Here is a 24,280-nt window from a genome sequence, read left to right on the forward strand (position 1 = left end):
AGGAGTGTCTGAAATAGTGGTGGGACAGTCCTGTCAAGAGCTTCATGCAAGTCCCAGTCATTATAAGACAATTTAGAGTTGAACCCATTAAGGATCTCTTCGGACACTTCAATTTTGAAGTGATTTTTGAAGATAAAAACTGAAGTTGAGTTTGGGGTCCTGTTAAAACCCCATTACATTAAAACCCATCTGCCAAAGCACAGAATGATAGTTCAGCAAAAGAAATGTGCTGGGAGGGCATGACTTAGAGATTTTTGCATGCTCTGACTACCTAAGAAGCTAATGGGCCTGGAGGTTGCATTATTGGTGGTGTAGACTATTGAGGGAGGGAGGAAGGAAACCAATAGCCCAAGCTACTGTCTGCAAGTCACTCTATACTTAGTGTGGATGCCAGACTTAGAGGGCTCTATAAAATGTATTCAGAATCAACTATCAAGGATGGTGAAGGAGGCCAGGGCTGTCATAGGAGGAATATTTGAAGACACTGAGAATAATTAGTCTGGTTGTCAAGTTAGCAGTCGTGAGATGAGTGTATTTCCTATTGATGGTAAAGGTGATTTATTCATCAGATTTATTTCTCGGGATCTCTTCTAAGGACTTGAGGATTTATGGGCCTGGGCTTACATAAGGACATGTGGACAGACAGTGACACAGACCTAGCTGGGACCATGGCTTTTTCCCCAACCCCAACTCCTCCCTCACAACCCATAGAACCGACACTGAAATCTTGCTAGTTTCTTTTTTTGATCCTTTTAAGGTAAAAGGAGCATGAAAATCCCCTTCCTGAAATAAGGTGTTATGATTCATTTGTGTTCTTTCAGTGATAAGGATCCAGGCGGCCTTCTCCTTCTCCCTGAGAAAGGTGACCTGGACAGCATGAACATCGGCGAAGTGCTGGCGGTCATGAGCACTCTCCTCTCTGTTGCTGCCCGCGAGGTAACTGATGGATGCTCCCTGTGCTTTTAGGAGCATGTGATACAGCAGTCGCTGCCCTCCCCTTTAGCCCTCATTTACAGTACGAAGGGAGCTTTGTCCCCGTGACCCTTAGAGTATAAAGGGTTCCCGGCCTGCCTTGGCTCCTAATCAGCCAGCTAGCTGCTTCTGCAAATGACTGAGGGGACACTTTTGTGACAGACTTTTCCCCACTCAGCAGCGTTTTTGCGATTCATCCATATTGGTGCATGGGCACAATACTCCCTGTGTGAATATGCCACAATTTATTTATCCGTTTTGCTTTGGAGGAATAGTTGGGTTTCCAGTAACTGCAATTACATGGCAGTTACGATGTGAACATATCTTATGGTTCTTACATGCAAGAGGTTATCCCTGGAGGTCAGGTGACTCTTGAGAGAAACTTCAGAGAATAAAGGTGATGGTTAGAAAGCCATCGAGGGATGAAGAATTGTTTTTTAAAGTGGGAGAGATTTGACTGAAGGATCAGGGGAAGGAGCCGAAGAGAAAAGGTAATTGGTGGGGTAAGGTTCCTGCAGGGTAGAAGGAACCTTATGGAGGAAACACCATTTGTAAAGGTTCTGAAAAGCTGAGGGCAAAAGGAGGTTTCATAATACTGTCTTTCTTAGTCACTTCTGGTTGAAAGCTCCTTGGTGACCATTCCCACTTCCCTAGAATTTTTTTTGCCAGTGACAGCTGTGAATGGCCTTGTTGTGAACACTTCCTCTTTGTCTCCTCCCTTGTAGTGTGAGCTGTTGATGCTGAGTGGGGCCCAAGGGGAGGTGGGCTCTGTGCTCTTCTCCCTGTTCTGGTCCGTCCAAGGCAGCCTGCTCTCCTGGTGCTACCTGCAGCTGAAGAGCTCAGACTCTGGAGCCAAAGACCTTGCCGTTGACCTTATTGAAAAATGTGAGTTTCTGAACAAAAGCCATGAAAACAGGTGTTTGGGTTTTGACTCTGTGTAAGTACTCATTTCTTTAGAACCTCATTTATCGAGTGTGCATATGGCTTTCTTTTCTTGATACAAATCAGATTTTTCTTTTTGCCCAAAGTTTCTTGTTTGAATGCGGTAGTATGCCTGAGAATTTTTAGTGTAGGGTTGAGTACAGTCATACCGCACTCCTCAGTAGAGTCTGTCTTCATTGTTTTAATCAAGTCATCAAAAAGGAAAGTCTTAAAGTCTAAGGTATGTGAGCACGACTGTGACCTTTGCTGATTGCTGAAAATACTCAGATTCAGGTCCCGTAAAACCACAGAAAATTATATGTAACTCAGCAGGTTCTGAGAAATCCTATGTGCACAATTCAGTTCCATCAAACTGCATTTCGGCAGCTATAACAAAAATGCTTACACTGTTGAACCTTGCCATGTAAAGCTTGTCCCACTGGATGGCACACCTAATGATAGGCCCATTGTAAACAAACAGAAAGGAGAGATTGGCAGCGGAGCCAGTCAGCCATGTAACTACACTTACGAAAGTGACATCTCCACCTCATTGAAAAGTAGCAAAGGCAAAACAATATAATGAATCAGTCACTTTGACAGTAATCTTTTACGGAGATTTGCAGCTTTTCACGCCCAGAGGAAAGCATTTATATGACATCTCATGGTCTCGTGGTCTTTCTGATATGTAATTCTTTCCCCAGCTTTGCTCTTGATGACCAAGCAAGTGATATTTCTACTGTATAAAATATTAATTATTTTCTTTATGTTTTGGTAGATGTCGAACAGTTTCTGGCAAGCATGAGAGTGATTTTGGAATCGCTTTTGGCACAGTATAGTGGGAAAACCATAGTAGAAAAATTATGTAATTCAGTGTTTTCAATGGCAGCTCGTCAACTGGTAAGACAAAGTGGCAGCCATTTGTAAAGAGTGGGAGGGGGTTGGTGACCTGCACCCCCAGGCAGAGTCTGAGGTGGTCGCTGAGTGCTTTGTTCATCTCCCATTAGGTAATCTTTCTGCTGGACTTCTGCACTTTAGACATTTCCCACTGCACACTCTTGAGAGAGTTCAGTACGCTAACGGAGCTGTTGAAGAAGCTGTGCAGTGACCCTGAAGGCGGATTGAATAAGGTAACTCGAGCTGGCACTTGGACCTGCTGTGTATCCACTCTTAGGAGCAGTGTGACCATACTTAGTGAAACATACTATGAGCAGTACAGATCTGCACAGATGAATTGGTTCTGGAAGGGCCCCTCTGTATTTTATCAATGGTTTTGCCAATGGGTAAATGCCAATCTGAGTTGATTTGGCGTGGTCAGCATTAGAAAGGTGACACAGAGGCAGCTGTGCACAGATTCATTTCATCATTTTATAGCACATCAGGTGATACAAAAACCATGTAAGTGAATAACCAGATTGAAGTCTAGAAGAGAAAATGTATGTTGCAAGGCAGATTAGAAGGGTTAGGATTTAAAAGAAGTTCTCCCTCACTTAACCTCACAGGGCACAAACTTTTTGCACTATCTTGTTTCCGTCGTGCAACAATTCTGTGGCAATAGAAAGGGAATATATTAAAAAGCCTATTTTAAAGGGGAAAAAAGCAAACACTGAAGAAAAAAAAGAGGGAGAAGAATGGATGGGCTCAGATTTGCCACAGTCCCAAACAGGAATTTAGGGTCTTTATATTCCTAACTCTGTTTTTTCCACTGGAAATTTATGCTAGTAGCGATTTGTAAGAAATAGTTGTGTCATAGTTAGAAAGTAAAAGCTAATCACAGAGTTACTAGGGGGCAGGAAAAAACCACCTGTCTATCTGCTGACTGCTAAGTGTCTGTTGATCTGTAGTGTAGATGGGAATATCAGGTCTGGTTTTAGCCTGTGGGATGATACGTGGAGGGATGTCGTTTGGAGCACGGATATCCCTCCACAGATCATGGTCAGATGTAGGCACACAGTTTCCTGCGCATGGCTGGATGTAAAGTGATGGAGACCTTTCTTTCTTGACTCATTTGTTTGCAAAGCTGGATGTCGAGACTTGGCAACAGGAACGGCCCGTGGTGTTACATACGTGGACTAAGGAGTCTGCCCACAACTATGAAAATAATTGCCATGAGGTGTCTGTCTTTGTTAGCCCGGGGGCAACCTATTTTGAAGTGGAATTTGATGAACGATGTGAAACTGAGAAAAGGTAAGACTCAGACGTTCTTCTTTCCCAAGAAATAATGGATCAAAAATGAGAGAAGGAAAGTGATAGAGATTGTACTTTCACAGGTATGATTATCTGGAATTTACCGACACTAGAGGTGGGAAAACACGCTATGACACAAAAGTTGGCACCGATAAATGGCCCAAGGTGAGTGGCCTCAGAAAAAAGATAAAATGCCTACTTCTGCATCAGTTCTTCTCCTTTTGTCAGCCCTCAGGGGGTAATAGATGTATGATCTTTGAAGGGAAGCATTTACGTTACAGTTTGTAAAAGGAAGGGTTTATATCAGATTTCAGTAAACTACAACCTCTCACCTGTTTTGTAAATAAAGGTTTTTTGGAACACGGCCATTCCCATTGTTGGTGTATCATCTATAGCTGCCTTGACACTGCAATGGCAGACTTGAGTGATCGCAACAGACTGTATGCCCCAGAAAGTAGAATAATTTACCGTCTACTTCTTCGTAGGAAAAGTTTGCCAACCCCTGGTTTATATCACATTGTCCATAATCCTTAGCAAGAAGGGTCTGAGGGGTCCAGGAGGGGCCAGACCCTGGTAGTGAAAGCCGAGTCCACCTCACACTTACGTAGGTCTGCAGGATCTCTGGGGCGGGGAGGGTCGGTGCTGCTTCAGACGGTGGGCTTCCCTCTGCTGTCAGTGGTCTTGCGTGGGAGCAAAGGAGTGGGTGAGCGTGAGCTCTGGCTGAGTAGATGGGCAGATGGGCATTTGTGGTCTAGAAAACTGTCCATCCGTTTCCTGCCACCTTTGCTTCTTCGTGTGATACAGTTGTGAATTTTCTATGTCAGTCACCCCGCTGTATATTTCTCCTTCAGGAAAGTTTTGGTAGGGGTGATAAGATATAATGGTGAGACTATAGACCAATTTTGAATTTAGATTTTTTGTGACTCGTGAAGAACAAGCTTATTACTGGCATGCTGCCTTCTCAAATCTGTTTGACCACATGACTTTTTTGTTTGTTTCTAGAAAGTGACCTTTAAGGCTGGTCCTCGGCTACAATTTCTCTTTCACTCTGACAGCAGTAACAATGAGTGGGGCTACAAATTCACTGTCACTGCCTATGGCCTGCCCGACGTTGCCGTGTCCTGGGGCTTGGATTTACAGCTCCTCATTTCCCGGCTGATGGGACGCCTCGCTTCCCAGTGTATGGCTCTCAAGTCCGTCCATCGTAAGTCCACATACTGTTCCTCCCCTCCTTGCGACAGCCACATTGAAGAGCCAGGTGGTACTCTCGCTCATTAGGTTGTCTCCACATAATGGCAGAGCAGTGGTATTGCTAGAATTACCTTTCAGTTTCCTTGACACTAAACCAGAAGGCAGTGTCTGTCCACTTGACACTGGGGAGGGAGCGGGTTTTCAGCAGCGTTGTCATCCTTTTTGTTCGTAAGTGAATTTTGGTATACGCCAGGAAGACGGCAAAAATATAGAATATATTAATTGTATATCATTTAACTATGTGGCTGTTTATGTAAATATGTAAATATATGAATGTGAATTTTGTCTTAAAATGGTTTCTTCAACTTTGTTACTAAATTCATCCAGGAAACAAGAATTATACTACAGAGTAAAACTTGCTAGTGTATTTTATTTCAATATCATCTTGAGTTTTTCTGATTTTAAAAGTAAAATGTCATAGAAAAATTGCATAATGTAGAAAAGCCATCCTTCATCCTAACACCCAGAGTTACTATTGTTAACATTTTAATTTATTTCCACCTAGTCTTTTTCCTACGTCTATTCATAAACATAATATATGGGGGGTATTTAATTATTATTTTTTACAAAATTTAAATTTACAAAAGTTGACATTTCCCCGTTAAACGTTCCTAAAGGCTCTCCTGTTATATCTTAGCGGTGGTTCACATTCTCTTTTCAGCGTACTATACCGATTAGCCATGTCCGAGATTCCTTGTAGCTGAAGCTATTCCGCAGAATGGCAGCATTTCAGGACTTCCTTATGGTTTGGGTTCATCTGGGGTATGTTTTCATGAAGTTCACAATTGCATTCTGGTAAAGGTGGGCGAATTCGCTCCGTCTTAATATTGACCAGTTTTTTTAAAACCTTTTCTTCATTAGTTCAAAGACTCTCAGTGTATTAAGCAAAAAAATAGAGCTCTCTCTCATAAGCCTTCTTCTCTTTCCAGAGTTAGGAGGTAACATGGCAGTACCTCAGGCAAAAATGGCTTTAGTCCTAAACTCCCCCTTGTGGAAACCCGTCTTTCGGCACCAAATAAGTCCAGAGTTGGCATCAGAAGCAAGCTGGCCCACTCATCCACACCAGGATAGTAAGGAGGTATTTACTCTTCTCTCGTCTTTCTATTTGGAATGGGAAATGTTTACTAATATTTGTTACCTTATAAACATTTGTGTTTATATCTAATCACCCCCACTAAGCTGTCATCTCTTTAAAGGCAGAAACTCTCTCTCGTTCATTTAGTGTCCCCGCTGTGTACCACAAGGGCCAGTGTGTAATGGGCATTGAAAAATATTGATTGGCTGTCTACTCAGTGAAATACAGTCGTTGCTCAGTAGATCTCTCTTTGTGGAGTTATTAAACAAGTTGAATCTATTTCTGGTGCCTTGAGTCAAGCTTGAGAGTAAATGATATATACTGTACTTTTTGTTCTCCATGAAATGGTAGCACATGATATAGGCTTACGATACTTAAAAAACTGAACAAGTTTGCCTGCTGTCTCTTTTCCATCTCTCCTTCCCTCTGTCTCTGCTCTACTTCTTCTCTCCTCACCCCACCTCCAAGGTTTTCAGTAGTTAATTGCTGAATCCAGGGACTCTTCCTCAGCGTTTCTTCTTCTTTACCTCTCTGTTAAATTTGGTTTCTTCAGACCCTCTCTTCTTTTGATTCCATGATAGTCCACTGTCTTCTCTTACATCTAACCACTCCATCAGCATCCTTTATTGACCTCTCTTATCTCTCCTCTAAACAGTAGGCTTAATTCAGGCTTTCTCTCCTTTCCCACAACCCACCCACACTTTTCCTTCTCTCCTCTCTTCCACTGTAACATCTGTGTGGATAATCCTCAATGTCAGTTTGCAGTCCTGTCTCTTCTCCCAGGCTCCAGTCATGGTGCTCCATCTTCCTGTTAGGCGTTTCCATTTCAGTGTTTGGACTCCCTTTCACTCAGAAGTGTAAAACCAGGCTGCCCCCCGCCCCCCCGCACCTGCTCACTCCTGTTACCATCACTGTTGGCCTGGGCACTGAGCCACTGTTGCCCCGCTTCACCTTTTTCCCACCTTACCCCTCCTTTCCTATCCAGTCAGCTGCAAGCCCTATGGATTCTTCCTGGTGGTGTTCTTCTCTTTCCGTTCCCTCTGTCTCCGTCTTTCTCCAGGCCCTCATCTTGCACTTGCATTGTTACATTGCTACCTACCAAGTTTTTTTTGTTTTAATCACTGCATTATCTTGTCATTCCACTGCCGAGCACCATTAATGGCTCCCCATTGCCCACAGGGTGAAGTCTAGACTCCTCAGTGTGACAGTCAAGGCTCTCTCCAGTCTCCTTTCACCTTACCTATCTGACTCTAGTTCCCACCACTCCCCAGCTGAGACTTCAGGCCAGGTCAGTCTCCCCACTGACTCGTAACTTCTGCTAATGGTTGTGTTCCTCAGGGCCAAACCTGCCCAGTCTTCACCGTCCAGTCCAAAGCCCATATTCTCCAGGAGGCTTTTCTTAATTACTTTAACCTGCTAGGAACTCTCTCCTGTGAATTCTCAGCACTGGGTGTCCCATCTAGGCATTTGGCACTTCATAATCTTTTGCTTTATGGTGGTGCTAGTTTTAATGCTTTTAATGTTTTATTTATGTTTACCTTTTTTTAATCCATATTTCTGTCTGGTCTCCCCAAAATAGATTTAATCTTCCTGAGAGTATGCACCATGTATTACGCTTTGGCTTTGGCCTAGTAGGTATTCAGTAAACGTTGCTTTTTGAATGACTGTCTTACACATGATTTTTTTTGTTGTTGTTCCCAGGTTAAGAACGTCCCTGATGATCCCTGCCACCATTTTCTTCTTGATTTTGCACAGTCAGATCCTGCCCAGAACTTCTGTGGGCCATATTCAGAACTTTTCAAAGGATTCATACAGGCATGTAGAAAACAGGCCCCAAAGACAGATATAGTTGCTGGTTCCACTATTGATCAAGCTGTGAACGCCACCTTTGCTGCTCTGGTGTATCGCACTCCAGACTTATATGAGAAGCTGCAAAAATATGGTAACTTATATTACAGGGAATATTTTTCATCTGAAGGCCAATTGCTAAGTTTTAAGAAAGCCTATCTTAAGTGAAAATTTTAAAATATTTTGAAATATAATCCTATTTCTACAACTGTAGACCTCATCTTGTTAGTCCTACTTTGCCAGTCAAAAGATTCATGACCAATTTATAGTTAGCAGACTGGAATATATGACAAGTCGCCTAATTAGCAGATAATTTGTCTTATCCAAAATTCTAATGGAAAACTGCCAAGAAGCTTAATGGAAAGAAGCCTTAGCTTGGGCTCTAGCCCCAACTCCAAAACTAGAAGTTGTGCAGCTTCGGGTTAATCGGACAACTTTTCTGCACCTTAGTATGCTTCTCTGTAAAAGTTTAGATTTGATTAGCTCTAACATTCTAGGAAATTCCAATTAGCTCTAACATTCTAGAAAATTAAAACCTGAATTGATTAGGTAGTTGAATGTGCCAGTAACGGAGAAGGAAAATGTAGGTATTAACTCCTTAGATTTGCAGCTTCTTTGTAGCGTCAGGCCTGCTCGGCTTCCTTTGTCGGTAGCCTGCCCCCCACCATTCTTTTCTTCGTGTCCCCCAGTGACACCATCTCTGCAAATTTACTGTGTACGTAGCCTGCAGCCTAACAGGACCACAGGAGGGAGAGTCTCTCTCTAGCCGGAATCGGTCAGGGGAAAAACATTCCGAACCCTACTTAACGATGACGTATGGGTTTTCCCAAGCACTTTGGTAGAGTTTGTGTTCTTTCCATGGTGCAGAGGAAACAAGCTGGAACAAACGCTTCCTTTCATTAGAGTGGGAAATTGACTGTTGCTTGTATTATTATTATTATTATTATTATTATTAGGATTAGTACTGATGTTGTTAATATTGACATTATCACTGGTACCTTTATTGCTGAGTCCTTTGGATCTCATTGCAAAGTTTATTTCCTGATTGCTAAAACGTCTTGATTACTCCCTCAGTTCTTAATAGGACAAGAAGCTGCTCTAATACATAAAGCTACATCGAGGCATGAGTGCTTTATGGAAACAGCTGTCATATGGAAGAGTGTATCTCTGCTGGGGGGTGGGTTTTGAAAAGAACTTCAGTATATGTTTCATAATCAAATTGCAGTAAGAGAGCTGATTTGTTACCTGTGGGAACTTTCAGTAGAGGGATAAAAGCCTTGTGAGTTAAAAGCTGAGAAACAGAAGGTCTCTGGCTGAGGGAGAGTTCTCCAGCTTCTTTTCAAATCATATTCAGATATTACATACCTGTCTGTGGTAGAGAAACACACAAATAAATATGAGAATTAGAAGTATTTCACTGAAGGTGGGATATTTCGCGAATACCACTGTTGCTTGCAGAAGGCACACTCGGTCTCAGTCTTTCTGTCCCTGCCTTTCAGGGCTATTTGTGGGTTCTTCACTGTTGAGCCATTTTGATCATGGTCTCTGTATAGCTAATTTGTGTATTTTTGCCTAAAAATTGGTCGCCTTTTTGGGTTAGCAATGTATGGGAGGAGTTTTTCAACTAGCCTATAAGTTGCTTGAGAGCAGGGACCATGTCTGTTTTTGTCAATATTGTATTCCCAGTGCTTGATATAGGGCCCAGCACTTTCTAGGTGTGCAGAAAATGCTCATTGCATCACACATGGGTGCAACAGAGAGCTTCACACCTTCTAGACATAGGTTATCCTTTGGTTTTCAGATGAAGGGAAGGGGCAGGCCTCATAGGTCTTTCTTTTAAAAAAATAAAACTACAACTTTTTTGTTATTTTTCAAATTATAAAAATAATACCCAGGAGTGTAAATGTCCAACTATTACATTGTTTTGTACATCTGAAACTAATAAAAAATAAAAATAATACCCATTCATGTAGAAACTTACAAAATACAGAAAAGTTTAAAATAATTATCAACTATAATTCTCACCACTTTGAGAACACCTCTATTAACGGTTTTCTATATATCTATCTACCTGGCCTTTTATCTAGGTATATTTGTGTGTGTGTGTGTGTGTGTGTGTGTGTGTGTGTATACACATACACATACACATCATGTTTTTATATGTTTTACATTATCTTTTAAAATAAGATAATTTTGTTTATATTGTTTTATAACCAGTTTTTTTACTTAACATATACCGTGAACTTTTTTCCATGTCAGTAATTATCTTTTACTCACTTTTGATATTATTTTCCTTTTAATATGTTTTACATCCTACTTTTATATTTTTACTTGTCATATTTTACTCACTTCAATAGTATATGCATTCAGGTGTTGTTCATTTGAAAAAAGTTTGTTTGCAGTAACACAGATAAGCCATGAAAGGCACTTGTGGCTTAATTGATTGTTTTTTTTCCCCAAGTCTCTATTACCACACGCAATGTGAGAGTGTTAAGGGAAGGACTTTTACTGTGGAGGTTTTACTAGGAGATTTAGAAGCTACTTTGTGTTTAATGTTGCAATAGCGAATTATGTTAACTGAGTGTAATCTCTTTGTCTCTCCTTTCCCCAGTAAATAGTGGGGGCAAGACAGCCCTGAGTGAGGAGTTTGCACAGGTGTATTCCTTGGCTGATGGGATTCGAATATGGATGGTAAGATTTTTTTTTTTTTTTGCATGCGATTTTTATGTATTTTGAATTTCCCCACCATGATATCATGGAATTAAGTTAAGTAGCTCTCTTCTCAAGAATATAATTTTAAGACTGTGTTCTTGAAAGTTTAATGACATGAATGGAAATAAAATAATTTACAACTCTTGAAATCATAATTTGGTGAGTGTTGAGAGTGTTCAGAGTAAATAGGGTTCAGTTGAGCCCCTTTCCCTGCTCAGTAACCCCAAAGGCCACTCTGTGGAACCTCTTCACCTGGGAGGGAAAGCGTTGCTTTAGATACTGGGCAACCACTGACGGTTTTAGTCAGCGAGAGGCCTCTCTCCGAGGAAAGGCCTTTCTGCATTTTAGTGAAGTGGTTCTACAGCATCGTTTGTGACCGTAATGAACTGGAAGAACAAAATGTACATTGGTAGGAGAACGGACAAAACGAATGTGCATTATATTACTTTGTAATACGATAGTACAGTGTAAGATGATAATACTGTTATTACAATGAAAATGAGTGAAGAGAGCTACATGTATCAGCATGAATGGTGCTCATGAAATGAGCGAAAAATAGCAAGTTGTAGAAGAAGCCATACGTATAGTGTTTCTTCTATAAGGTTTAAACACTAACCAAATCTATATGTTATGTACATAAATATGTAGTAAAAATATACAGAGACATGGAAATGACAAACACCAAAATCAGGAGAATTGTTATTTCTTAGGCATGTAGATGAATACCTACACATCATTATTATTTTTATATATTTATAATCATCTTAAATATTGTACAGTAATTGGGGAAAAAACGTTATATAACTTAGTAGAGGATCGATAATGAGATTGAAATCAGGAGACTAATTGTGATAATTAGATGAGGATGGCTTCTGCTACTTAGAAGATAAAATAATTAGACTTGGTGATTGATGTGAGTGGTGAACAAGAGGATGGGATTTAGGACCGTTCCATGTTCCTGGTTTGGGTAACTTGGTGGGTGGTGAAAGCATTGACCAGAATAGGAAAAATGGTCTTGGATCTGGGAGGGGGAAGCCAGTTCAGTTTGGGACATGTTGAATATGAGGACCTCTAGGTTACCTGAGACATCTAGCTGGAGAATTTAGTAAAAATGAAAGAATCTAAATGGCTGATGCTTCACGGAAATGTCAAGGCCAAGAGGATAACTTCAAATCATTGGTAATAGTTTTGTTTGTTTTTTTAATGTATGAGTTTATCTAGGAACAGACAACCTTTCACAGGACTCACAATGATTAGAACATACTTAGTACCCAAAAGTACTGGATAGATAGAGGGAGACCAAAATGAACAGGATCTCTCAAAAGAAACTAAAAGGTATCCTCATCAGAATGGTAGGAAGAGAATCAAGTGTTGGCAGAGAAACCAAGGCAGTAGTAGCAGCTTAAGAAAAAGAGTGTCTGATAAAGTCAGCTACCAGACAGTTTACGTGAAAAGGATTTGGCAGTTGACAAGGCACGTTGTGGATTATGCTTCTGGATGAGCAGAAGACAGCCTGCTAACGCTGGATAGGATGCCAGCCTTCTCGCTAAGACTCTAACCTCTCACCATCACACATGGCCTTCTGCCAGCCATCATCATGCAGCCCACACTCTGACCACTGACTGCTCTGGTGCCAAGACCACCACTGTCTGCCCGCAGTCTCACCATCGTTAAAGGTGTTCCCTCATTCAGGGTAGAATAGAGATCAGATTTTGGTCCGACCTCTGCAGCAAACCGGGTGTGTGACCCTTGCAAGACCCTTCACTTCTCTGGACCTCGGCTTCTTTATCTGTCGTAGGTCAGCTTTAGGTAAGGGCCCCTCCAGCCCCAGTGTTCCAGAATTTTTAAATTAACATGGTTATGGGTCCAAACCCCTCCCAAATAACGCCTAGCTGAAGAGAAAGTAGTTGTGCAGATACCCCTGTAGACATCTTCATCGCCTGGCTTACTTGTAGGACTAACAAGAGCAGCTTAGTCCTGTGTCCTCACCAGCTGGACAGTAGCTGGGAAGTTTTCCATGCTTCCAACACTGTGTGCTTTTGAAGCAGTTTGCTATAGCTGCCCTTGCTGCCCTGTCTGGACAGCCTAACTATGTGGCTCCAATCCTCCCCCCAGTTAGAGATGAAACAGAAGTCCCTGATGAGCCTGGGGAATGAGGCAGAAGAAAAACTCGCGTCAGAAGCTGCTGAGGCGAACCCTGAGAGCCTGGGTGAGTGTGCTGACGCCGTTGTCACTACCGTTTCCATTTCATAGAAAACCAGTGACCATCTTCTGGGTAGATTAGTCTAGTTGAAGCTGGGTGGGCTTTGGGAAAGTAATGCAGGCATTCAATTGTAGTTTCCAAGGATGTGGAAACTTTCTTTTTTACTTCTTTCTAATTACTTCTCTTAAGAGGTATCAGGTGCTTTTAGAACGACACCTTGCTATGTTTTGAAAGTGTGTCACATTGAATAATATTCAATGAAATTAAGGAATTACTGTTCATTTTTTTTGATGATGTCATGGTTATGTTAGTTTTTAAAACTCCCTTTATTATTTATTTGTTTGTTTATTTATTTATTTTTAGATAAATATACTGAAGTTCTTACAGATGAAATAATGTGATGCTTGGGGTCTGCTTGGGCGTGGGGAGTGGATGGGGATGAAACAAGACTGGCCTTGGGTTGATAACTGTTGAAGGCCATAACGGGTGAGGCGTACATGGAAGGCTCCTTATACTATTCTCTCTCTCTCTCTCTCTCTCTCTCTCTCTCTCTCTCTCTCTCTCTCTATATATATATATATATATATATATATATATATATATATAAACACATACATATACATATATGTGTATATATACATATACATATGTATACATATATGTGTGTGTGTGTGTATATATATATATATATATATATATATATGATTAAAAATATCCACAATAAAAAAATGTTTAAGTGTGCTGATACTGCTGGGAAGATTTTGGTTTGTATAATGAGATAAATTTGATTCTATTCTGTTAGTAGATACGTATATCACTGTATTAAGGGAGATATTTCTTGTCCTAAATTATAGAGTTTAAATAGATAATTTTCTCTCTAAAACTAGGCAATAAGTTTAATTTTGACTTTTTCCCATTATCTTTCTTTTTGCATTTAGCAAAAGAATGTATTCAGAAGAGTCTTCTATTACTAAAATTTTTGCCCATGGGTACAAGTTCAAAAGAAAGCGGTGACAAGGTGGTGACTACAGATGAAACCAATCACCTGCAGCCACTTGACAAGCGCCCTAGGACAAGCTCTGTGGTGGAGGAGCATTTCCAAGCCTCGGCGTCTCCCACTGAAGCAGCTCCCCTTGCTGCAGCAGACAGGGCTCCTGGCTTGGATGTCCAACCAAAGCTGACATCCAGCAGTGGCCCTCCTGCCACAGAAGTGTCCTCTGCCACAGTTGAAGAACCCTCGTCACCTTCCACTCCCACCCGGCGGCCTCCCTTCACCCGAGGGCGACTCCGGCTGCTTTCCTTCCGATCAATGGAGGAGGCCAGACCGGTGCCCACAGTGAAAGAGAAATACCCCATGCTGAAGGATGTCATGGACTTCATTAAAGATCAGTCACTCTCCCACGAGAGGTGAGCCAGGCGCGACCTTCCCAGCACTTTCTTTTTGCTAAGCCATAGGTACCCAGTCTAGTCAAACGCTTAAAGTTCCTGTTAAAAGTGAGCAAATAATATCTGAAGGACAGATCAAGATTTGTTTTAGAAGGTTCAGAAAAAAATTTTTTTCTTTTAAAGAAGTATTCTTTCACTTAAAATTTGTACATAGTACTGTATATAAATTATATCTCAATAATGTACTGTTAGGATTTAAAAAAAAAAAAAAAAGGAAAACATTTCTTTTGGTAGCTGCCACTTATAAATTTGTTTTATTTTAACCCTGGGAGAAATTTAGAATTTGATATTTTCTGTCAAAATTATTTGTAAATGGGCCTGCATCTCTGGACATATTACATGTGTTGATGTCCTGTCCTGAGAATTAAGGTGGTCTCTCTGGGGGAGTAAAGATATCAAAGTTCCTTTTTAATTAACTAATTTTTTCATACGGGTTGTTGGGCTTCTGGACAGTTGGTATGAACGATCTGTAATGCTGTTGTGTAATGCCTAAAAGCAGCACACAGATACTGATATCCTGCCTCAGTGATGTTTCTGATCCCTCACAATAGTGTTTCCTTTGTATTAATAGGGCATCAGAACTTGGGTGGGGGTATGTTTTCTTTCTGCTCCAGCTCAAGAGTTTTCTGAGTGTTCCTGACTTGAGTTCTGTCTCCAGTGTTATCAAGGTTCTTTCCTTGAGGAAAGCCCAGGCTCAGAGCGTCCTGGAAGTTCTGAGGATAATTCAGTACTGCGCAGAATCCCTTGGTCAGCCTCACTGCTTCCATCCGCCTTACATAGTTTTCCTGTTGGAACTCCTGACCTGCCAGAAAGAGTTTACCAAGTAAGTATAAGCTACACGTCTGCCAAGAAAGCAAGCAGGGGTCTTGGGGAAAAAATCCTTCTTGTCTTCTCTAATGAACGATTCTATCATTTCCGTGTAGGAAGCGAATTTACGTTTTTAGTCAATTCATTCTCTTCCCCTAAGGAAAAATGGGCTCTATTCTATGGTCCTAATAAGTAAATACCAGGAACATGTTGATTCTTCCTGGAGAGTTTATCAGCTTTATTCTACTAGACAATGAGGATTGTGTTCCTCAGGTACACAGTTTAGAGGTGGTGGCAGTTTAAGGAAAAGCAGAAAGGTTTGAAGTAGTAATACTAGAAGAAGCCAATCTGATTGCCTGACAATTTTGAGTGCTTATTTGAGAATTATGGCTGTGAATTTAAAGTGATACTACTCCGCTTGGTTGTGTGGTGTATCCTCTAGCAACACTTAGCTGTTTTGATTTGGTGTAAGATTTCTCAGGCGAGTGCCTGGAGGGAAAGAGCAGCAAGGAAGTTGGTGATGGCTGAGGTGTGATTACAGCAATAAACCATGGAATCTAAGCTGAATATGGAGCGAAGCGAAAGCATGATAGTAGGTCGTGAACATGAGGCGGCATCATGGGATGGGTCCCACTGGGATTGAGGAGGATGTTGTGGGAATCCCAGCGTAGGTGAGCAGGAAGAGAGGTCGGGGTCAGAGTAGGTGCTCTGAAGTCAGGAGTTCAGAGGTAATGCCACTACTGTAATGACAAGGTCAAGGAAGTGACTGTCAGATGGCTGAGGGGATGGAGGTGAAGACGGCAGAGAATCCAGGCCCAGAGGGACTGGGGCATCCTTCCCATGGATTTTGACGTCTCCAAGGTGACCCAGATCAGGTAGAAAAGACAATGAGCTTGGTGCGACAGTCATCAATGAAGGGAAGCAGAGGGGTGGGCATGACTCTGGAGAGGATTAAATGAGGTACCTTGTGAAGAATACCATGGTGTCTGGCGCTCAGGTCGTGGTGGGAAGGGTGCTTTTCATATTAACAAAGGAAGATAAGTAATTGTGTTTCCATATTCCTGTGGGCGGCCCTCTTGACCCAGGCAGACACTCACTTGCTGTTTTGTCTGTTACTTTCTAAAGTCACTGTATTTGCATTTACTTAAGTTTCTGCGCCACTTAGCTTGCTTCTTCTTGGCTCTTTTTCACATAAGGAATAAGATAATTAAGTAAATGACGTTCTGCCGATTAAGTGATTGGTGATTTCCTCTGTTTCCAGTTATTTTGGACACTTGGAGGGCTGCGGTGCAGATCTACACAAAGAAATTCGAGACACTTACTATCGATTTGTTCTCTTTTTGGTCAAAGCAATTAAAGGATTTAGTAGCATAAACGACAGGTACTGGATAACTATAATTTCTAGAGAAAAAAATTATTTTTGTCTTTTCTGATTTTAAAAGACACTCAATGTTGAAAATACACGTAAGTACCAAGGGTAAAATGAAAATAACCCCTAATCTTACCATCTAGGCTAATTGCTAGTGTAAACTTATTAATGTATTTTCTCCCAGCCTTTTTTCTATATGGCATGTGCAGTTTTTTAAAGGGGATGGGTCTCGGTTTATCTAAGAATTTGTAACCTGTTATTTTCAGTTTCTGATGTATTATGTTCAGTTTTAAAACAAGTTATATACTAAAATTGTCACCCCAATAAACTTTAATTAAAAAAAAACAAGTTAGAAAGCCACCCAGTTCTCCTCCATAGTAAGTGATTTAGGTATAAACCTTAAATCAAATGAGTCTTCTCTACATCTAAGTTGCATAACCTGAGCTAATTTGAGGCCGGCCCTACTCTTGCTATTTTTTGAGAGGTGATTTTCACTACTCAGTCCTGTACTATCAGATGTCCCCAATGGTAATCTTGGCAGGGTGGAAACCTCACTCTCTGCTTTCAGAACTCTTCTGTTTAAGCTACCCTTTGAAGAGGGTTTGTATGGAGAATGAGAAACTCAAGAGGAGGTTGGTTGTAAGGAACCCACCCACACTAGCAATCGGGAGTGCCTCTGTGCTTTCCACTTCCAGTCAAACCAGGTCTCTGACTTACATTGCGTCTGTTGTCTCCCTTGGTGACGGGCAGCTCGGATAACTGTCACCTTCGTGGCCTCTTTAGGTCCTTGCTGCCTGCCTTGTCCTGTGTTCAGACAGCCCTGCTTCATGTTCTGGATATGGGCTGGGAACCCAGTGATCTCGCCTTCTTTGTTGACATTCAGTTACCGGACCTCCTCATGAGAATGTCACAAGAAAACATAAGTGTACACGACAGTGTGATCAGGTAAGGACACAGTCCTCCCTCTGCAGTTCCCAAAGTGGATTAGAAAACCCTGGAATGATAGCCGCTCTGGGGCTCAGAGCACAGCCTCCAGAGCTGGGCTCTCTGTGTGACATCCTGGCTTTGCCACCTTCCAGCTGGATGACCTTGGGCAAGGTATTTAACCTCTCGGGCCTCAGTTTCCTCATCTTTAGAGCTGGAGATAACAATGGTACCTACTGTTGTGAGGAATAATTGAGTTCCAATTCTCAATGTTTGTACCAGTGCCCGGTGCAGGGTAGTGTATGTGAGTTGGTGGGAGGTGTATTGGAAGCTTGGAGGGTGAGGAGCCTCTGCATTTTTGGAGACTCTAGTATAGCTTGGTGAGTTGGGGAATCCTTTTCTACATTTTTTTGTTATATGTATGTGTGATTTTAGCCACTAGTTCTGTTGCACTTTATAAGGACTTAAGGTATGAGGGGGAAAAAATCATGTGAAGGTTTTTTTTCTTTCCCCTTTTAATAAGTCCATACTGCTCAAGTCCACTTACCCATTAACCATGCATGTGGGTAGAAAAGAAATGAGAAGAGAATGGGAGGAGAAGAGCAAGAGGAGAGAATTAGGAGGAAATAAATGAATGAGTCCACACTGGAAGAGTTTTCACTCAGAAGAGATATTCTGGGAAAAGGAGATAAAATTAAAGCCATCTCCTTGTTTACCAAACCTCAGCCATTGCCGTCCCGTCAGACTGTCGAGGGCGCTCTTGACTGCCAGAGGGGCTACAGCACGGGGTCGGGGGCCATCAGCACACTGGCTCGTCAGTCCTCAGTCTGCTCCTCGTTTCCAGCTTCGCCTGCACCTGCGTGATAGCGTCCTTGGGGTGGGACCACACACTTCCCTCCCGACCCCTCATATTACCTAGCCCAGAGCTAAGGATGCGCACGCCTACAGGCAGTTTGTTGGGATGCATGAATGAACAAATGTGTATTTGTTGGCTGGTAATTTTATTTTTCATATGCTGTCCAGCAAAACCTTTTGTATTTAAAATTCTGATTGCTGAAACAAACTATAAACTGAATTTAAGGAAATGTATAATTTTGTATCTCCGGAGCCCATGAAACTCTATTTGAAATGAGGAAACTGAGGACCAGGGCTAAGTGCTGGCTGTCAAGGCCTTTACAGCAGCTAGTGGGGGAGTTGAAGCCCCAGTGTCTCCTCATGTCCTCCTCATGCTGATACCACTAAGGTCTGCTGCGCGTGACCCAAGTCAGACTTTTGGTTTTTTTAATCACTTTGTTTGGCTCCAGTGCCTGGCACATAGTAGGTTCATCACAAATGGTTGTCAAGCAGAATGTGCCCTGTAGTTGCAACCTTTTAAGTTTTAGATACTCACCCATTCGTAGTCTGCACTGGAAAGGGCATTTCCCTTTTTATTGGTAGATATTTATCAAACATCGGGCAAATCCTGGGCCTTTGAAAACCAAATTGACCTGTTCCCCTCAGAAGTTTAAAAATGCGCCATATCTTAGACCTACAGGACGCAGAGTCTGCTAACCATCACTTTCCTGGATTGTAGGGTGAGGCATGCTCTTCTCTCTTTTATGTCCTTTCAGCCAGTGGAGTGAAGAAGATGAGCTTGCTGATGCCAAGCAGAATTCAGAATGGATGGATGAGTGTCAGGATGGCATGTTTGAGGCCTGGTATGAAAAAATAGCCCAGGAAGATCCCGAGAAGCAGAGGAAAGTAAGACCTCTCAACTAGAGTAATCTGAAGTGAATTGCTAAGAGTTTGGAGAGGAGAGGCGCCTGGGGAAGTGTCAGCAGGCTGTCTCCCACGTGCTCCAGGTGGCAGGCAGCGCCTTAGTGACTTTGCTGTCACCGAGTCTGGTCTTTAGGCCTGAGGGACCCTGAATCCTGACTTGACCTCACTCAGAGAGTGGCTCCCTCCCGTAGAACTAGACTCAGAAAATTGGCTCATGAGGCTGAAGCGTGCTATTAAGTGCCAGCTTATTAATTTATAGTGCGACATAGAATTGCCAGAGGCCCTGGCCTCGGGCGTCCTTGATTGCTGCACGTTCTCTGCCTGGAGCAAGCAACATGGGAAGCCACATTTTAATCCGAAGGGTGCCTGGTGACCATGGAAGCAGCCATATGTGCGCAGAATCAGTTACATGATTCAGGTGTATAAAGGCGTCAGGCTCAGGTAGCCTGTCATGTCCATCTCCACATTAGGTGTTTATCTGTCACTACCACACTGTGCCAGGCATCTGCTGCTTCCATTCATTAATCTTCTTAGCGTTGCACGCCTACTGTGTGACAGTGACTCTGCTCACATAGTACTTCTGTGGTGCTTGGACGGAGCGCACCAACTTGGCCTTCGTGATTTTTCTCTCGTGTATGTTAATATCTTACTGGGAGCCATTCTGTAGTTCTTAGGTGACTTGGCTTATTTGCTCTGATATATTATTGATGGTGACTTAATGATTTATTACCCGTATTTCCAGGCTGTAAAGATAAACTATACCGTAGCCTCTAGATACTTGACACAGTGCCCTTGCTATCTCTCCGGAAAGTTTTTCTTCTGAAGTGCCAGCAAATAATGCTGCTTTTGCAGTGTTTCCTGTGTCTGTGAACATTACCTGTATCTAACTAAGCACCCAAGCCAGACATCTGGATGTTGTTCTTGACCCTTTCCTTTCACTGACCCCCATGTCCAGTTAGTCCCCAAGGTTCCTACCCTGTTTCCCCAAAACTAAGACCCAGCAGGACCATCAGCTCAAATGCGTCTTTTGAAGCAAAACTTAGACCCGGTATTATTTTACTGTAATATAAAACCGAGTCTTATATAATATAACATAATATAATATAAGACCGGATCTTATATTAACTTTTGCTCCAAAAGACGCGTTCGAGTTGATTGTCCGGCTAGGTCTTATTTTCGGGGAAACACGGTAATTCTTCCTCCTTAATACCTCCCAAATCTGTCCACCTTTCACCATCTCTCTTATGCTCAGTCCAGCCATTGTCACCTGTCATGAGGTTACGTTAACAGTGTCTGTCATGATCAGTTTCCCAGACTCTAGTCTTGCCCCCTTTGATCTGCTCTTCACTCAATAACTGGAGGAAATTTAAGGATGCTCAAATCTCATCACATTCGTCTTCTGTTTAAAAATGGTTGGTGACTCCTCAGACTAGCATTGGAGGCACTTCGTGGTTTAACCTTTCTAACTTTATCTCGCTATTCCCCGGTCTGTACTGTATTCTACATACTGAATTATTGCCAGTTTCATGAACCATTGTCTTGCTCCTTTTTGCCTCCTTAGAACTTGCTGTTGCTTTCATCTGATAGGCCCCCCCATTCTCAACCCCACCCCACTAATACCTATTTGTTCCTTGGGTAACAGCTGAGCAATTATCTCCTTTGAAAAACCTGACCTTCCTAACACCCAAGATGCCCTCTCTTGTGTGTCCTCGAAGCCTCCTGAATATGCCTGTGAAAGCCTTATTACGCTATGAGGTGTCATCTGTTTGCTTGAGGGAATTCCCAATTAGACACTAAGCTCCATCATTTCCTAATGATAGCACCTAATACAATGCCTGGAATATCTGAAGTACCTATTAAAGGATGGATTGATTAACGAATAGTGGCCATATCAGAAAGTCTGTTGGGTAATTGTGTTTATTTCACCTTACAGATGCACATGTTTATTGCTCGCTACTGTGACTTGTTAAATGTAGACATCTCTTGTGACGGATGTGATGAGATCGCCCCCGGGCATCGCTACCGATGCCTGCAGTGCAGTGACATGGATCTCTGCAAAACTTGCTTCCTAGGTAAATTTCATGGTCTAAGTATGCCATACCCAAGAGTAATAATTGTATCTATTTTCTGTGATCTTGTCATTTTTTTCAACTCTCATTATACTAAATGCAAATACTGTCCAGTTGTAGTCTCTGTCTTGTTGGCAAATGTGAGCCTTATCTCCCCAGCTGGATGGTAAGTTCCAGAGCTCAGTTACCAGACATGCTTCCATCTTCCATCATGGTGGATGTAGTCACTTAATAAATACTCAGGACCAATTCAGTTGAGTTTCCGGAAATTAGTTTTCCTTTTGAATCATGCAGTGTTTACAACTAGTAAAATACACACACACAAAAAGCAAACTGCAAAAATTCTCAAATACTCTTGACTTGTAAGTGCTGAGGTAAGGCAGACCTATAGTAGTGAGCAGTTGAGTGCTTTTTGTGTGTGTGACCCAGTCATAAAAGGTACAGCCCCTACCCTGGAAGCATTTACAGTCTTAGCAGGAGACTGGACATATCCACGAAGTGTCCATTCCAGTACAAGAGTACATGCTGAGTTACAGATGAGCAGTACAGAATGTTCTGGAAAAGTTCAGAAGTAGTAGCAATCACAATTGCAGGGAAAGCTTATGGAGGAGATGGTGAGTGAGGTCCTCTTTGAAGAAAGTTAGAACTGGATGATGTGAAGGAAACACTGGAGAGTGAGTCACCATGCAAAGCAGAACAAGTTCAGGGACAGAGGAGTGAGCATCTGTAGTATGTTTAGATAGACGTGCTCCAGTGTCCAGCTGAGTGCTGGATTGAAACAGGTAGGGCCCCGATTGTGGGACCTCAGATACTAGGCTAAGGAATTTGAATGAGTCTGCAGACGGCAGGAAAGGTTTTTCAACAGCGTGTTAGCATGATCAGAGCTATGCTAGAGGAAGGTGGTTCTGTTCGTGTAAGAGCTTCCCTTAGGAATGACAAGATCACAGTAGTGACGAGATTAATGCCTGGCCTACGTTTGCGGCCATGGGAACAGAAGCGAGCCAGACGTGAGGAGCAGCGAGCAGGGTCTATGACAGGGTTTGGAGACCCACTGGACTTAGAGTGAGGAGGAGACCAGAGCAGTCAGTCTTCCGTGACTAACATTCTCATTCACCGGGTCTGGGGTTATAAAGTCGGTTTTCATCTCTGATTCTGGAATGCAAAAGTAAGAACAAAAACCTGATCACTCCTCAATGCTTGCTACCAGGAATACACAATAGATGCTTAATATTTATCAGAGGACGGGTCATGGGAGACAGCTCACAAATTGCCATGTGGACTTGTTTCTGCCAAACGTGATCATGCTGGGACTTGCTAATCTACTTCATCGGACAGTGTGTTGTGCTGGAAAAACGGGGGAGCAACCCATAGTACCATCTCTAAGAAGTTGTGTGCTGAGAATGTGGTTCATATGCTCAGAGCCACTGGGCAGAACGCCCTGGTCTCCAGAAGATGCCCGTGGCCCCTGGCTTCTGAGGTGGGTTTGGGTTTGGAAGCCAGCCCTTTGCCCAATCCACCTCTCACTTGTCTTTCCCCCAGGTGGAGTGAAGCCTGAGGGCCACGGAGATGACCATGAAATGGTCAACATGGAGTTTACCTGTGACAACTGCCAGGGTTTGATCATAGGCCGGAGGATGAACTGCAACGTGTGCTATGACTTCGATCTTTGCTATGGATGCTATGCAGCAAAGAAATATTCCTATGGGTATGTCTCAGATCACCTCTAGCCCTGGCACCTTTTCTTCGTGTATTCCTTTGCTTTTTTTTTTTTGATAACAAAAAACCTTTCATTATAAAAAGAATTTCAAACATACCCACAAGTAAAGAAACAAGTACGATGAATCCCCATGATACCCATTACCCAGACTCAAGACTAGGAAGATTTTGCTGTGTGCTTAGCTTATTCCTTCCTTTTCCTCCCACACTTTGTTCAAGTATTTTAAAGCCAATCACAGACCTTAAATCATTTCTTTCCTACATACTTACTATCTATCTCTAAGAATGAGTATTTTCTCACATTACCAAAATGCTATAATCACACTCCGCAGAATTTCCTACTAAGGAATTCTTACATCCTCTGGTTTCCATAGACAGTCTTCTGGGGCTTGTGAAATCCTGAAATGATATGTACAATATTTGTGTTTGTTCATTTTTCTGGGTGAGGACCCCTACTTAGCATTACCTTTCTAGTCACTACAGCCCTTAGAGGTAATGACTGCCAAATTGCGACCATGCATGTGCTCCCGGAGGCCCTGTTCTCCTTTTTCTGAGCCTTACAAAGGAGTGTCGGCCTTAAAAATGTCTTGCCTTTGCAGCCATTTGCCTACCCACAGTATCACGGCCCACCCGATGGTGACCATCCGGATCAGCGACCGGCAAAGGCTCATCCAGCCCTATATCCACAACTACGCCTGGCTGCTCTTCGCTGCCCTGGCCCTCTACAGCGCCCACCTGGCCAGCTCAGAGGAGGTGGCTGGCGAAAAACTGGGTCCCCTGGCCCGGAGCAGTGCCAGCACCCTGCGCAGCCAGTGCATGCAGCTGGTTGGGGACTGTCTCATGAAGGCTCACCAGGGGAAAGGTAATTGTTCCTCACGCACCGAAACCAAACCAACCCTGAGCTGCCTGTGAAGGAAAAGCCCCGAGAGAAGTGAAATGTGTGTGAGTGGTGCAGAGGCTACAAAGCCCAGGTTGTCACAGGAGATACTCAATTTTATCTTCCCAAATGCATGTGAGAGAACTGC

The 24,280-nt window shown here is 42.6% G+C and overlaps 1 protein-coding gene across 4 annotated transcripts in view; it reads left to right on the forward strand.

The window, feature by feature from the left end:
• Positions 1 to 24,280, forward strand: part of ZZEF1 (zinc finger ZZ-type and EF-hand domain containing 1) — a 100,235-nt gene that overhangs the window by 43,647 nt on the left and 32,308 nt on the right. For all 4 annotated transcript variants that reach the window (XM_033089457.1, XM_033089460.1, XM_033089459.1 and 1 more), the window contains exons 18-36: positions 822 to 936; positions 1,698 to 1,857; positions 2,669 to 2,790; positions 2,898 to 3,020; positions 3,911 to 4,077; positions 4,161 to 4,242; positions 5,080 to 5,281; positions 6,258 to 6,406; positions 8,105 to 8,345; positions 10,863 to 10,942; positions 13,079 to 13,172; positions 14,105 to 14,573; positions 15,271 to 15,435; positions 16,681 to 16,800; positions 17,572 to 17,733; positions 19,323 to 19,452; positions 21,404 to 21,542; positions 23,079 to 23,244; positions 23,855 to 24,117. In XM_033089457.1, coding sequence (XP_032945348.1) covers positions 822 to 936; positions 1,698 to 1,857; positions 2,669 to 2,790; positions 2,898 to 3,020; positions 3,911 to 4,077; positions 4,161 to 4,242; positions 5,080 to 5,281; positions 6,258 to 6,406; positions 8,105 to 8,345; positions 10,863 to 10,942; positions 13,079 to 13,172; positions 14,105 to 14,573; positions 15,271 to 15,435; positions 16,681 to 16,800; positions 17,572 to 17,733; positions 19,323 to 19,452; positions 21,404 to 21,542; positions 23,079 to 23,244; positions 23,855 to 24,117 — 3,149 coding nt within the window. The remainder of the gene's footprint in view (positions 1 to 821; positions 937 to 1,697; positions 1,858 to 2,668; positions 2,791 to 2,897; positions 3,021 to 3,910; positions 4,078 to 4,160; positions 4,243 to 5,079; positions 5,282 to 6,257; positions 6,407 to 8,104; positions 8,346 to 10,862; positions 10,943 to 13,078; positions 13,173 to 14,104; positions 14,574 to 15,270; positions 15,436 to 16,680; positions 16,801 to 17,571; positions 17,734 to 19,322; positions 19,453 to 21,403; positions 21,543 to 23,078; positions 23,245 to 23,854; positions 24,118 to 24,280) is intronic.

This window comes from Rhinolophus ferrumequinum, chromosome 21 (assembly GCF_004115265.2).
Source record: "Rhinolophus ferrumequinum isolate MPI-CBG mRhiFer1 chromosome 21, mRhiFer1_v1.p, whole genome shotgun sequence".
NCBI lineage: Eukaryota > Metazoa > Chordata > Mammalia > Chiroptera > Rhinolophidae > Rhinolophus > Rhinolophus ferrumequinum.